The 15,562-nt window shown below is 32.8% G+C and overlaps 2 protein-coding genes across 7 annotated transcripts; both read left to right on the plus strand.

Annotated features, from left to right (window-relative positions):
* Positions 1-4,600: 4,600 nt before the first annotated feature.
* LOC113873025 lies at positions 4,601-8,722 on the plus strand. 4 transcript variants are annotated; one of them, XR_003505927.1, is made up of 5 exons: positions 4,653-4,821; positions 4,903-5,013; positions 6,344-6,571; positions 6,705-6,901; positions 8,098-8,710. XR_003505927.1 is itself a non-coding variant. In XM_027510973.1 (4 exons), coding segments are annotated over exons 1-4 (591 nt in total). In that variant the 5' UTR covers positions 4,601-4,820; the 3' UTR covers positions 8,349-8,722. The 4 variants fall into 4 exon arrangements, 3 of the variants coding, with proteins under 3 accessions (XP_027366774.1, XP_027366775.1, XP_027366773.1); XM_027510973.1 differs by lacking the exon at positions 6,705-6,901 and having other exon boundaries at positions 4,601-4,821; positions 8,098-8,722; XM_027510974.1 differs by lacking the exon at positions 6,705-6,901 and having other exon boundaries at positions 6,341-6,571; positions 8,033-8,554.
* A 1,297-nt stretch (positions 8,723-10,019) lies between these two features.
* LOC113872355 (putative G3BP-like protein) lies at positions 10,020-14,825 on the plus strand. Of its 3 annotated transcripts, none has more exons than XM_027509852.1 (9): positions 10,020-10,383; positions 10,471-10,605; positions 11,185-11,491; positions 12,404-12,666; positions 12,763-12,952; positions 13,159-13,280; positions 13,367-13,432; positions 13,720-13,801; positions 14,312-14,825. In XM_027509852.1, the coding sequence occupies exons 1-9, from the start codon at positions 10,357-10,359 to the stop codon at positions 14,524-14,526; spliced, it is 1,407 nt and encodes a 468-aa protein (XP_027365653.1). In that variant the 5' UTR covers positions 10,020-10,356; the 3' UTR covers positions 14,527-14,825. The 3 variants fall into 3 exon arrangements, with proteins under 3 accessions (XP_027365653.1, XP_027365654.1, XP_027365655.1); XM_027509853.1 differs by having other exon boundaries at positions 12,763-12,946; positions 14,312-14,726; XM_027509854.1 differs by lacking the exon at positions 10,020-10,383 and having other exon boundaries at positions 10,478-10,605; positions 11,159-11,491; positions 14,312-14,783.
* Positions 14,826-15,562: the final 737 nt, after the last annotated feature.

The following is a 15,562-nucleotide window of genomic DNA, read 5'->3' on the forward strand; positions in this document are numbered from 1 at the left end:
CAATTTTATTTGATCTAAATAAGAATGCTATTATTCAATGTTTATATAAATAGATATATTTGTTTATTTAAAATGTAAATTGTCAATTTGATCACTTAATATATAATAATTATTAGTTTATTATTAATGGAGCAAAAGTCTAATTTGAAAAGCTCAATTAGTAAGAAAATTTGCACAATGGTTAACTTATCTAAACATATAATGAATGTTAACTATCCTAATGAAAAAAACAGCAACTTAATTTCTTTAATGATGGAATACATCTTATGATTAGGAGTAATGTTAGAATTAACTAAGGTTATGGTTAACTTTCCATTTCAACTAAAACACCCTCCAACTTGAGGTCTTCAACTAACCTAAGTCCCATTAAAAGTGCCTACAGCTCAAACTAAATGACAAAACAATGACCCAACTTTTTTATAAAGCCAACACAAAATCTACCTTGATTATGCCTTCATATGAAGCCAGTCCCTGAGCACCATAAACCAAGTCATCCGTATTAAGCTTGAAGCATTGGAACAAGGGAGGGATCTAACCAAACCTTTCTTCATTAGTTACTAGTTTTACATGAGCAACTTTCTAAAGGAAAATTTGATCCTTTGAGGTTTCTGCTATTTTCAAATCAGACTAAATAACGCTGTCTGGGATAAGGAAAATTTTCTAAGTTAAAAAATCATCTTGAAGGAAACTACATTTCAACAAGTTTTGAGGGTCAAGAAGGAGCCAAAGATAAACCTGAACATAAGAGAATATTGGAAGATCTTTGGTTTTAATTAAAAGGAATACATTTCGAGCTATTTTAAGAGATTTTTGTCACATTGTTGATTTTTCTCTAAACTGCTTGAAAGACGAGAAAATATTCTAAGACCACAAAACTAAAGGCTTTTTCGAGAAGTTTTGAGGAGTTTTTAAGTCACTGACACCAAAAAACTACTTGAAAAATAGAACTGGCAAGAAAATATTCCAAGTCCACAAAACTGATGGTTTTTCGAGGAGTTTTAGGAGTTTTTAAGTCCCTAACACCCAAAGCTGCTCGAAAAACAGGACTAACAGGAAAATATTCTAAGTCCACAAAAAACTGATGGCTTTTCGAGGAATATTTGATGAGTTTCCAAGTACCTGTCACCCCAAAACTGCTCGAAAAGCAGGAAGTGGTAAGAAAATATTCTAAGTCCACAAGCTTGGCTGAGTTCCAGATTTCCTCTAGAATTGCTCGAAAAACAAGAAGTGGTCAGAAAATATTTTAAGTCCACAAATCTGGTCGAGCTCAAGAGTCCCTCCAAAATGGCTCGAAAAACAGAAATGAGCAAAGAAAATGTTCTAAGTCCACAAGACCCAGACAGACTCTCAAAACTCCAGAATGGCTCGAAAAGAGAAGTCAAGAAGAAACTATTCCAAGGCCATAACATTAAAAGAGTTTTCTAGGTTTCTCTCAGAAATACTCGAAAGATAGGAGTATTGAAAAATCCAAAAGCGGTTACCAGTAGTTATCAACATTCACCACTACGCAAAAGAGATCATGGGCGATAGCGGTTACAACAAACAGCACGATCACAAGCAATCGTGGATAGTGAGCATCAACAGTTGAAGTCAGTTACTAAGAAGTGCCTGCAAAAGGAGGAAAACGGTGGTGATATTCATGTCTATAAATACTACAAAGCATTATTTCACAAAGGACGACTTTTTGCACCCAGACACCACACCTAAACACTCTGAGACGCTGAAACTCTGCACCGCGCCAGACACCAGCTGCAAGGAGACCTACGGTGGCCGTTGTTCGCCATTGTGAGGAGTCGTACGTTTACATTCCAGCACCTTTACATTCCTACATTTACCTTTCTGCATTTTAATTTCAGTTCTTGTTACTTATGTCTTTGTACGTTGTTTAGTTCCGGCTTGCTACATTTCTGTAAAAGCATCTACGTTTGATTTAATTGTGCACATTTATTATTCACTATTCTTGCTTAATACTCTTTTACGCCGTTAATCTGAGCATCACGTTAACAATACACTTAAAAGAACCCAAAGAGGACCTAAATCCAGTCCCCAGATTGATCTTTGGATTATTTGTTTACAACTGTCATTTTTCACCGTAAACAAACGCATAATAATCACAATCAATATCATTATCTAAAAGATTATAAGCAGAATATGAAGAAAAATTCTCATTAGAAGAAGGAAACCAGCTAGCCACATTTGAGCCAACATTAATTCTAAGGATAACCAAATTGTTTAAAGCCTGTTTAGTTTGGCCCATAATATAGGGAGAAATTTTTTCCTAGCCTCAATCATTGTTCGAGATGAAACAAACCACTAAAAGGTTTAACACAGATTCTGGAACATTAGGATTTAAATCTTTGAGGAATCTAATACTAAGAATCCAAAAATCTTCCCCGAATTCGGTTTTGAAACCATTGACTAAAATCTAAAAAGACCTTTTCTTAAGCTAGTTCAAGCATTACACATCTCTTTCCAACTAGGGAAGTAGACCTTGAGTAGAGAATAATAAGATCATAATTTAAATTAAATTTATATTTTGCTAAAAAAATCATAACCCAAAGATTGTTAGGACCATTGATCATCTGCCAACCTAGTTTCATCATCTAAGCTATATTAGTCTTATGAATGTCCTTGAAACCTAAGCCTCCTTAAGATTTGAGTTTACAAATTTTTTTCTATACTATTAAATGACATTTCTTATTATTGGGAGAAGAACCCCATATAAAATTCCTATAATTTTTATTTATTTAATCACAAATGCCTATAGGAATTAGGTGAGGCTTCATTATATAGTTGAGAATACTTATAATACTAGATTGAGATAAAGTAATTTTTCCTGCAAAGAAAATCGACTTGACCTTCTAATTAATCAAAATGAACAAAAAAAGCTATGAGATGAGAAGAAAGTACATGGAAGAATTCAATGAGGATGAAATAGCAACAATTGAACTTCTTGAGATTATGCAGCAAGAAAAAGTTCTACATAAGTGGTATGAAAATCTTTTTGGCAACAACAAAGACGATAAACAACCAATTGTGAATGTCAAAGAATCTCAAGAATTTGATGAAGAGTCATTGTCACATTCAACAACAACTATGCTGGAAGATGACAAAGATGTCTAAGAAGAGGAAGATGAATTGAAAGAAAGGTTATCACCAACGATGTTGTTCAACATTTATTCACAACAAAATCTCAGCCACTTAGAGTATGATCACCCTTAAGATTTGCCATCTATTCAAAGTCTTGAAGACTATATTTTAGAATGTGGTAAGCTTTTGAAGAAGTGATTAACAAAATGTGATGTAAAAGCAGATCTCAACAGACTTCTACTCAATAAAAATCACGTGATAAATTTCTTCTTACCATTATTGAAGGATGGTGAAAATATTGATGAAGGAATACAAGTTTGTGTATATGATATGGATAACAATGACTACTCTATGATGTTTAAGAAGTGAGCAGGAAAGTACTTTGTGCTTAATGGATGTAGAAGATTTTCTTCCAAAACTATGCATTGTAAACTCATTTGCTGAATTTATAGTCTAGACAATTAAAAAATAGTTTTATTTTGTAAAGTAATGAAACAATTAAAAAATAGAATTTTTTTTTTGTAAAGCTATTCAATTAACTGAACAAGCAGGTGCAAAAGGAGTGTAAGTAGAAATTGCAAAACGTATCAATGAAAAAAAATTGCAGGTGTCAAATAAATCAAAGAAGGTAGGGTTCCTCTGCAAACCATTCAAACTGAAATTGATTATTATTTCTACATAGTTTGAGCTATTTATAGAATAATAGATATCAAAGTTTGAATAATTCATATAAATCTTTCGTCTTTCGTTAACTAACAAAGTGTGATCCACTCTTATTATTAGAATCTCAAAAATAGTTACAGCATGCTAAGAGAACAATGATATATTATATTCTTACTTTGTTATTTTTTAGTATGATTAATTGCTTTGAAGAAAAAAATAATTTTTTAAAACAGTTTAAAATTATCATATAAATACTTTTTATTAATTTTAATATATTAGTTATGTATAAAAAAATTTTGGAAGTAATGTTAACTTTATTTCTTTTTGGAACCAAATTAATTTAAAAACATCACAATTAGGAATTAAATTAATCAGGTAAAAAGTCAAAGACAATTTATGGATAATCATATAATTTCAGAGATTAAGTGAACGTTGTACGCGGGATTTCGACATGTTTAAACACAAGCTATGAGTTGCCCAGAGTGTTTTGCATGCTTACTATGAGGATTCCGCATATTTTGCCTTTTCTTTGGGTGTTGAGATTTTGGCGCAGGAAATAAGTTTAAAAGCTATTTGAATTCGTGAGCAAATTCATTTTTTTTAGTCTGTATATGTTGAAAAAATAAATTTAACGGATTTATTAAGCCTAAATTTTTACAAAAAATAAAGTATTTGTTATATTTTTAAAATAATAAAATTTTAATATAACTATTTATTCTCAATCCTAAAAGTTACCATTAATACTTATCTAAATTTAAAAGGCATCTGTGTCAAATGTATTTTTTATGCCAAAAAAAGTGTTAATGTTTGATGCGAATAAGAGCGATTAAAATTGGAAATGGAAGAGAGGCGTTGAAAATGTGGTTGAATTTGGGTGGCGCATGCATGTGATGTAAGCACTGTGGAAGCAGACCCCACTGTTGTGCAACGCGGGAATCAATCATTCCTTTGACTCACCGCCCCTTCATTCTCATTCATTCCATTACTCTTCACAATCGCACGCTTTCTTTTATTCTTTTCTCTAATCTCTAATCTCTAATCTATAATCACTAATCTTAATCTTCAAAAGTGGGTATTTCAATTCCGTTTTTGTTTTCCCTTTTATATGTTATTCTTCTGTTGCTGATGCGTTTTGTTTGGAGCTTCCAGTGTATCCAAAGGTGAAGGTAAGGCAGGAACCGGACGAAGACGATGCTGATGTTCGGTATTTGGGTTTGAAAGCTTTCCTCTCTTTATCCTTGGATGCCTCACCTTCTCCAGGTATTTCTATTTTTCAACCATTTATTTTTATTTTATCTTGGTGGTTTTAATTTACAATCAAACCGTATAGTCTATGAGTGATGAATTGTCAGTTATATTTTAGACTTTACGGGAGAGTTAGTCCTTGAGATGCCATCAAAGCTTTTTGATAGGAACTGATTGTACTATAGAATTTAAAGAACAAACGCAGGGAATAACCCTGGTAGTACAAACAAATAGAATGAGATTAGATTCCTCCTATGGCAGCAGCCACCCTGAATAACCTCCTTGATAATCCCTGCCTCTGCCCTCTGTCCAGCCTCCATATATCCCCTCTCCTCAGCTGCCTCTCTCCTCCCTCTTTCCTTCCACGTATGCTAATTTATTAGGCTGTTAGAATCTGGCCTAACGGCCTCCTTGCTCAACTTTCCCTTTTTACCCCTCCTTTGATATGTCTTTAGTGGGGGTCCATTTGGCTTAGACCCAACACTTTTATAATCAAGTGCTGAAGAAATTGATCATTGCTGATATGAGCTCTTACTATGTTGCCTTTAGAATCTGGAGTGCTTTGATACTACAATTTGAATAAAGGGAGGAAGTTTATTCTACCCGTTCCACAATTGACAAATTTTAAATAAAAATATTAACATCAGCCTTTAGGGTTAATTTTAGGTGTATAAAAAGAATAAATTTTTACTAGAAATGAAAGTATTTATAACACTTTTATATTTTTAATGTAAAAAATGTTTTTTTTCCCAATAAAAGTATACTGATTTTAGATGCTTAAATTAAAATCAGCTCTAAGAGTTGATATTAACAAAATTGACTATTTCTCTTTATATTGCCTTGATTCTCTATATTGATATTGATGCCTAACGCTGAATCTTAAGGAGGAGGTAACCATTGGCCTTTGCTTAAACTTTAAACCTCTGAAAAATGAAATCCATAACTTGCAATGACTTTCTCCTTTTCTGTGGACTGACCTTGTGAGTATGCTCTAGATGCTCAACTCTTGTTCTGCAATTGGTCAAGAATGCTATTTACTCCAAAAACAGGGAAGATATTTGATGCAATAATTGGGGTAGTAACCACATGGATGAAAGATGCTGTTTTCCTTTCCTTTTCCATCTTGTTAGTTTTAGTTTTGCACTATCATTTTGGCCTAAGTTTGGAGAGCGAGACTGCAATTTTATATTTATAAATGTGTTGATGTCATTATGTTAAATATTTTTTCTTTTGATTGAATACACAAACTGGTTAGCAGTTGGGAAAACTGTTGTGGATTATTATCTATCCTATATTTCCATTCACTTTACTGGTATATAATCACTATTGTCTGATTCTACAGTAGTGGACCAGAAAGTTGTCTCCATGCCATCTAGCGATGAAGTACCAAAGTGTTACGTGCCTCATGTACCTATTCCAAGAGTACATGTAACTGAAGATTCTGGAGATTTCAGTTCGACACCTGATTCTTCAGGAGGTACAGGACCTGAGAAGGATGACAGTACTGATGAAAATAAAATAAATATTAGAGCCAGTTCTATTCCACGCCCTCGTGCTGTCATTTCTAGTCCGGGTAAATCTCATACTTTTTATCAAATTTCTGTTTACTTATATTTATTCATATCTAAGTTGCTTTTTTCAATTGGAAAATCTGAATTTGGAGATTTACAAAGAGATCATAATAGTAATTGTGCTTTATAATATAGACAAGAGTGTTGTTTTTGATGGGCCTTTAAAGCTGAGAGAAGTACTTGCTTACTTGCGGTAGAGAAGAGATCCTGTTAGAAGATATGGAAGTACTTTTTCTTTTTAATTGTTCATTGAAACTTCTTCCCGAAGGATGCAACCTCATTCATAAAATGAGCTTTCAGATAAAAAAGAGCAAATTTGAATTACTTCAAAGGTACCAAAACTCAAAACTAAAGCACTTGATATGATTGATAATTTAGATTTGCTTATCAGTCACATGGAAAGAAAACTTGGAGTACTTGAAAGAATATTTCAGGGAAAACTGAATTTATGAGTTTGTGATAGTGACATTTACTTCTGTCAAGAAATATAAAGTAGACAAGTAGTGTTATGTTATTGGGAAGTTGCTTTAGGAGTGTGCCCAATGTAAAAGGTATCAGTCCCCTTTTGTACTTTGTGTAATGGGGAGTCATTGTCATTTAGCAGTATATGTAATTTAACTAGTCTATTTTGTGTTCCCTCTTACTCTGCTTAAATTTTCCTTCTAATCACTGATTCTGAACAAAGGAGGCTTTTTGAGGCATACCACCTTCCGAAGTCCATTCAGTTAGGAGAAATTTAACTTGAACAATATAGATGCTTGCAGTTTGTATCCTCATCTACGATTCCTAGAACAGATCTAAATGTACATTTATTTGAGAGGAATGTGTCTGTGGCTCTATGTGTTGAAGATATTTGTTGGAAGCAGAGCATTTCAACCACAAAGACATATAATTGAGGTTCAAAAGGGATTTTTTTTTAACTAAAACTCATCTATTAAACCCCTGTAGTGCTATGTATTGCAGAAAATTTCACAATTACAAAGTGAAATCTCCAAATAACAAGGGTAAAAGCCTATTCTGTCAGAATTTTCAAGTTAGCAAACCCTGATAATACTTTTGGATTATTATTTTATGCAACGGGACCCGTGTTTTCTTGAAATTTTTTAGTCTTCATCATTTCCCTATTCTGAAACCTGAAGAGTATGTTATATATAAGTTGGTTTTCCATCTTTCTGTTTTAAAACGATGCACATTAACAGTGCTTCAAAACCTATGGTGTACCTAAAGTGAGAGTATTGGATCTTTAGATATCAGTCACATGGTTCTGATCACGCATAAGAAACCTAAAATATTTTAAATAACTTTCACTTCTGGCTGATGGAGAAGAAAAGACAAGTCAATTGTTTGTTTTACAACGCCCAAGAATAAAATACTTTAGCATGGAGGATTGGATAGTTGTAATTATTGAGAGCACCATTAATCATGTTCTGTGCTGATTCAAGTTCTTTGTTTTGAGATATGAGATATCTATGTTCAGGGTAATTCCCACAGAGCTGACCACCAAGTTCTGTCTCAATTTTGTATTCAGAGAATGACATAATGATCGGGAATATAAACAAGACTAGGGATGGAAGACTCTCTGCTTCGAAGAATGGCGCTGCGTTACACAATCGGCATGCACATTGTAAAGTTAAATCACATGGCGTTACTGATATTCCTCCAGACACAAGAAAACACAAGGAGCCTGGGTCTAAGGATAAAATTGATCCTGTAGGAAAGAAAAAGGTCCATAAAGGCAGCATAAAATCTGAGAATGCGCCTAGGAACTGGAAATTTTAGTTCTGTCATAACCTAGGAGCATGACTAGTTACCAGTTTACTGGCAATCAAAATGTATTTTTGATCTTAATCTAGGACTAGGTTCCCTCCCAATGAAAAAAGAGAGAATAAAATAGTGCATGCTTTGATGTAACCATGCCGGCATATTTAGTACTTTCTCACCAATATTTTTAATGTTAACTTGATGTGTGCATGTAAGAGTCTTTAAGGAAGAAGCCAATGCCTGAAAAATTTAAGATTTTTGTAAGATTGTTTAAGGAAAAAGATTCAACGGGTGAGATATCATATACCAGTGCTCCATGGATGTCATGTGTATAAAAAATGAATATTTGGGAGGCAACACATGGAGCTTATGAAATTTATACTATATGTGTTCAGATTAAAAGACTCCTTAAGTGGATCTAGAATGTCATGGGTGCTGCTCATTTTAGCTATATTATTTGCATTAGACAGCCTAAATATATTTTCTTGAAAAAAAAAAAAGAGGCTCTGATGAAAGAAAAAATGCTGAGAAAAAAAAAGTCAGCGCTTAACAGCAATGGTGCTTAAGTACCAAAACGTATGTTGAATCTAGCTAATTTTTAATGTAGCATGTGTATCCTGGTCGACACTGTCTATGAATCTCTTGTAAGCAGGTTCTAAGAATCTGGACAGAGATAGCAAATACAATAAAAAATAATAATTCAGAGCATCGTATATTCCATCTTATAAGTAAATCTCATTTCAAATTTAAACTACTAAAATAACACTTTCATGATATCTATGATGCACACGAAATTAAATTAGTTTTTGAGAGATGAAATCTATTTTATTAATTTTTATATTTTGAAGAAATTAGTCTTTAGTTCTTCGCTAAGAAATATCTATGACGCACACGAAAGAAAAAATAACACAAATAACATCTCAACCAATATTGGTAAATTATAAGCCAACTTGTTAAGCCAAAAATGATTGGTTATAGTGGAAGTGAATTATAATTCCAAACAAACTTTTGTCATAATTTATTTTGTGACTTTGATAAAAATGTCTTATCCTATTTTTTCCTTCATATTCATTATTCATCAAAGATTATTGTTAATATTTAACACAAAACATGTATAGTAAGAAAGGAGAAGAAATAAAAAAAAAATTAACAGAATTATAAATAATATTAAAATAATAAAATAGAATTTATATAATGAAGTAATAGAAAAATAAACCAGTATAGCAATTTTACATATCAAATTATACAAGCATGAATTTAATAATTATTTCATAAATAAAATTTTTATATTTGCTCATAAATTAGACTTGAATTGGATTGAATTAATTTTGAAAATTGGCTTTGAAATTCAACTCTATAATAAAATTTGATATTTCGTTTTTTATGCTTTGATTTTTTAAGTAAAAAATTTTGATATATTACTACAAATATTACTGAATTTTTTAAAATAAAAATCAACCTTTTATGTCAATAATTAATGTCAATTTTAATTACTGAAAAGAAGACAACAATTATCTAGATAAAAATGTTATTTTGATTGGAGAATAGCGTGAAGCTGAAATACTGTATAAGGTTGTATTAGATTGAATTGATTCATTAACATTCTTACAGAAAAACAATGTAGCAAAAGAAAAAAAAATGTTTATATTTACAATTATAATTGGCACAGTGAAGAGGTTTGTGGAAGAAAGAGATTGCGGGGGATGCCTAAGAAAAGGGACAAAGGCGGAACATTCTGCTTTCTCCAGCAATATGATACCAACAACACAGTCCCAGACAAAACTAAAACCCTGCACAGCACACCACAAACAACGTTAAAAAATAAGAAAAAGAAAAGTGAAAAAAAAAAAAAATCTTTTCGTCAAAATTCACTTTCTCTCTCTCTCTAAAAAGGTTCCCTCTGCATTTTCTCTCTCTAAAACCTCACCCCCTAGTTGTGGTGCAGATCTCAAGGGGGCATTTGGGATCTGAGGTGAGGTTTTGATTGGGGAGGGGACAGAACAGTTCCTTTTTAGGGTTTTCTACAATGGCCATTCCCCTCTCCGCTGCTCAGGTTCACCTCTTTTCTTTCATACCCTCTTTGTCAACCGTTTTGTTTAACCTGAAAAAAGTAACCTTTTTTGGTGGGTCTTTTCTTCAGGTTGGGACTTACTTTGTGGGGCAGTACTACCATGTGCTCGAGACCAAGCCAGAGTTGGTGTACCAGTTCTACTCTGATGCCAGCACCATGCTACGCATCGATGCCAACGCCAGGGAAACTGCTACTGCAATGCTGGTAATTTCTATTCTAAGTTGAATTTTGTTTTTCATGCGGCATAATAGTAATAGTGGGGTTAGTTATAGAAAATGATAGTATAGACATTATTAAAAATTTATTATTTGGAGTGTATTATTGAACAGTTTCAATTTTTCTAGCTTTCTCTTGTGTAGTGTATAATCTTTAAATAGTAGTAGGCAAGCCTTCTTGGGCACTTTATTAGAATGTTTGTCAGAGATAAAATGATAAGGGTTGTGATTTCTGTTTCTGACTTCTTTTAAGGTGCTTGCTACGTTTAAACTTTAGAGGGCATTGTATAACCTCACTAAATTGACTGTTGTGATTTCTCTAATGTTTTAAAGATTAAAGAATATTTATATTTTTTTAAAATAAACTACTCTATTAACATAAAATTAAATTGTTCTAACCGTGAGAAGGCATAGAATGTCCTCTTGATTTACAAGATACAGTAGAAATTACCTTCTTTTAATTTATTGGTTGTTTGAAAGGAGGGACCGTTTTCTTCTATTTATATTTGTGTAATTATAGTAAGTCTCTTATTTTCCCCCAGAATTAAAGAAATTTCTCTATGGGCAGCAAATCCATGCGCTTGTTATGTCGCTTGGATTTATGGGAATTGAAATCAAGACAGTGCAGTCTCTGGAATCTTGGAGTGGTGGTGTTCTTGTGATGGTTTCTGGTTCTGTGCAACTTAAGGACTACAATTTGAGGAGGAAATTTATGCAGACATTCTTTCTTGCACCCCAAGAAAAGGGTTTCTTTGTGCTCAATGATATTTTTCACTTTGTTGAAGAGGAGTCGGTTCATCATCACCAAACAGTTTTTTTAGCACAGAGCAATCTTGATTCAAAATTGAATGCTCCTTCCACAATTAATAAACCTGGCAAGTTCTGCTTCAGCCTCAGGGTTATTTTGATTGAATCTTATGAGTATTGCTTCACTTATTAATTACTGTAATTAGAAGATAAACAAAAGCTAAGATATTGTTCTGCTGATATACTTTCTTAGAAGTTAGGTCTTTGTGACTTTGTGTCTTTCTATGGCCATGGGTGCTTCCTGATCTTTTATGTGGATTGTGGATCTGATTTTTGTTTAGAATCTGACCTAGACTGTTAGTCTAGTGTTCTTTAGTTATGTCTTGCATGTCCCAGAGAATCTGTTAGTTCCTATCTTATGTTATGTCAGAAAACTTAAGTTAATGAACTTGTGTTTATTCATTTATTCTTTAATATATTTTTCACATCCATAGTATGTGGCACTAGTGATGCATTTGTAGCTTGTTAATACAGGGCTATGTTTGTTGTCTATGTACTGTCAATTTGTTGTATTACTATTTTCTACATCATTGTCAGTCATCTACTGCCACCAGACTTTATCACATTAACAACTATATCCTTGCTGTTAACAAATTGAAACTTAGCATTTACTTTCAATGGTAAGAGCAGAGATATTAATTTCTTGGACTTGATATCAAAGAGTTGCTGGCTTAATAAATCATAGCCTTATATCCATGTGAATATTGCAATTGCAAGTGGTTGGTGGTATTTTTATTTTATAATATAAAATTAAAAGCGAAGTTTAATTGCACAATGCATTTATTGATGATATATATTTGTAGAAAGAATATATATGTGTGTGTGTGCGCACGCGTTCGCCTGTGTGTGTATATGTGTATGTGTATTCAACTGCTTGTACTTAATGAGAAATTTAGGGTTTATAACTATTATGGCTGATTATGAAGTATACTTGACCTTTGAAACTGTAGATTAAAATAATTGAGATCTATGTTTTACAGTGTCCAACTACCTGTTGGGTGGAGATATACAGGCAAGGGATTTTGTTGCCACAAATGAGGTCAAAGAAAATGGTTCAGTCAACAATTATGGATTTTCAGAGCAACAAATGCAGCAAGTCCATGATCATGAACATATTCAGGAGGATGTTGTTGCTGAAGATTCACATGGTTCACTTCAACCTACTGTGAATGCTGTGCAAGACCATATGCCTTCTGCTGAAGAACCTCCTGAGGAGCCCCAAAAACATACTTATGCTTCCATTGTATGTGTGAACTAACTAATAAATTACTTTCCAAACAATGTTTTTTGAGATTCAGATATGACTTTAGAGCTGACTATGTTATGAAACTGTTGGAAGTTACGGGTTGCTAAAGGACAAGCTACACCCTCTGTAGCTTCTCAACCATCTCAGAAGAATGTGTCTTCGTTGGAGTGGGATCATGCTCCACCAACTAGTAGTCAGCAAACAATAGCATTGACTAATGCATTTGAAAGGTCTGAAACTGATGTGGTGGAGGAGGTTCCTACAACAGAAGAGGAAGGTTACGGTGTGTACTTGTTGAGACTCATTAATTTAGTTTTTCATTTAATTCTTTTGGATAGTGTGAATACACATTTGGCAGCTCATTGCGTCTTCCTTTTACTAATAAGCTAATTTTTTTTACAAGAATCCTTCTCTTGTCTGTAGTTCTTATTTTTATGATGTACTCATTTGTTAGTACCACATTTTTTATTTGATTGAAAATGCTTTCAGATGAAATTAAATCTGTTTATGTGAGAAACTTGTCACCTACTGTGTCTGCTTCTGAAATTGAAGAGGAATTCAAGAATTTTGGTAGGATACGGCCTGACGGTGTTGTCATAAGAAGTCGCAAGGTAGGTCTTTACATCTTCCAATAACTATATTAGTTCCTTAATTTATTTACATCCCATTACAAAGATGATTTTTCACTTGTCTCCAGGATGTTGGAGTTTGCTATGCATTTGTTGAGTTTGAAGATATGACTGGCGTTCATAATGCAGTCAAGGTATGGAACTATGGCTTATGTTTTAAATGATTAGTTTTATGATATTGATATATATTGCTCATGAGTTAATAATTGTGATGCAATAATAACCCTTCTCGAGAAAATAATTATGTTGGAAAATGCTAGTTGTTCACAATAATCATGACTTTTTGAACTAACAGACTCGAGCTGTTTCTGATCTTGTGTAGTTTTAAGTTTCACCTTATGAGTTACTGTTTCCATGGAACCATGATCCGATTTCATATGCTGTAGAGTGTAGACTCAGGCTTGTTTTGTATGTTTTATAGGCAGGATCTGTTGAAGTAGCAGGAAGACAAGTATACATTGAGGAGCGGAGACCAAACAGTAACATCCCTTCCCGAGGAGGAAGTATGCCTTTTTTTAAATTTTTCATAATTTTTTCTTTATTTTTTTCTCAAAATTTCTTTCTTCTATATCGTTGGCTGTTGAAATATGTAATACATAGTTAAAATACTGCCAGTTTGTAAGGGAGAGAAGAGTTGATAGGACTGGTAATGGATTTTCAAATGACAGTTCTGAAGAATTACAAATAAGCTAATATATGCTAATTTATGGTTAAGGGTCATATTATGTTTACCTTGGAGTGTGTTAACTTCATGTTACAACTCCTGTTGGCATCATTTCACATTTTACTGGGCTTTCTCAAGTGACATGGACCGAGATATATTATTATATGATTTGACCCACGTAACGCTTCATTCGATTTTATCTTATCAATTATCTAAAATGATACTTTGTCTAAGGCCTAAGCAGAATTTTTGCCCCAAAAGTATCTTTGTTTTTTTTATCTCCATAATTAAACTGTTAGTAAACCATTTTTCTGTTCTGTTATTCTTGTTCTCACTTTATTATCAACAGGGAGGGGTAGAGGCAGGACTAGCTATCAAACAGAAGCACCAAGAGGGCGTTTTGGTTCAAGAAGCTTTGGCAGAGGAATTGGTCAAGATGGAGGTGAACGGGACTATAACAAACCTAAAGGAAATGGTTTCTATAGACCCAATACTCGTCAAGAGAGGGGGTATTCTGCGCATCAAGTCCCAAGAAATGGTCAGAATTTTGCTGAATCAACATAAAAATTTTACCAAGAGAATCAATTTTTTTTTAGTCCAGATATTTCAGCTCTATATAGTTTCAATAGATGTAAGAACCAAATATTGATATTTTTTCAAGTCTTAAATTTGGGGAATATGATTGTTAATTTTTGTTTTTATGTTAGGGGTTTCTTGTTTCATTTATTTCTTCAGGAATTTTTAGTTGGCAATGTGTTTGAAACATTTGACTGTTGTTCTCACCATTATATCTGGTTATTTCAACATCACTTCAGAGTTTGATTACATGATATTGGTGTAATAATTATATATCGATTCCAGGTCTTTGGCTTTGCCTTCCTCGTTACCTTTATTCGCCGTATCATTTTAATTGATGCATATTATTGTAGACTTACAGGAACAGTTATATACTTTCTTGGAGGAAATATGCAAAGTAATAAACAGTAATAATATTTTAATTTTTAAAATTAAAAACTGTATTCATTATTTACTATACTTGTTAAAAACGTGTAACTTACAAGTGTTAATGTACGATATCACATTGATTCATTATTCCTTCAATAATAATTTAATTAACTAAAGGACCAATTTGACCTTGACCAATAAACAGATAAAATATAATGTGTATTCTAAAGACCAAATTAATTAATTAGCTTTTTTGTTAGTTTATATTCTCTTGATATCCATTTTCGATTGTGTAGTGTCAACCTGTTTATATTGCTTTGGGGCCTACTCTACAACTGATCTCCATTTTGTTCATTTCTTTGATTTTTTTCTCTTTCGTAGTTTAGTTGTAAGAATAAAGTTTGATACAATTAACAAATAATTCTTAGTAGTAACGGATGGTTACATCTTTTCTGTGCAAAGTTGTAACATGAGTATGCTGATTTGTAACTTCGTCTATGTAATTGCATTGTAATGTTAACATAGTCGAAAGTGAAATTTTACTTTTATCTGAATTTAAAGCCTCTCGTGCTATCAAGTAACATGATATAGATATGTTACAAAGAGAAAAGTAATTTTTATTAAACAACGACCTATTATTATTGGTGTAAAACTC

The sequence above is a fragment of the Abrus precatorius genome, unplaced genomic scaffold (assembly GCF_003935025.1).
Source record: "Abrus precatorius isolate BTA unplaced genomic scaffold, Abrus_2018 Scaffold7, whole genome shotgun sequence".
Classification (NCBI taxonomy): Eukaryota; Viridiplantae; Streptophyta; class Magnoliopsida; order Fabales; family Fabaceae; genus Abrus; species Abrus precatorius.

What these genes read in the sequence shown, in the direction of transcription:
- LOC113873025 (XM_027510972.1), top strand. An exon ending in GGATGCCTCACCTTCTCCAG is followed by an intron (nt 5,014 to 6,340) that starts GTATTTCTATTT and finishes CTGATTCTACAG; the next exon opens with TAGTGGACCAGAAAGTTGTC. An exon ending in TGCTGTCATTTCTAGTCCGG is followed by an intron (nt 6,572 to 8,097) that starts GTAAATCTCATA and finishes TTTTGTATTCAG; the next exon opens with AGAATGACATAATGATCGGG.
- LOC113872355 (XM_027509852.1), top strand. Translation starts at nt 10,357, where the DNA reads ATGGCCATTCCCCTCTCCGCTGCTCAG. An exon ending in TTCCCCTCTCCGCTGCTCAG is followed by an intron (nt 10,384 to 10,470) that starts GTTCACCTCTTT and finishes TCTTTTCTTCAG; the next exon opens with GTTGGGACTTACTTTGTGGG. An exon ending in GCGTTCATAATGCAGTCAAG is followed by an intron (nt 13,433 to 13,719) that starts GTATGGAACTAT and finishes TATGTTTTATAG; the next exon opens with GCAGGATCTGTTGAAGTAGC.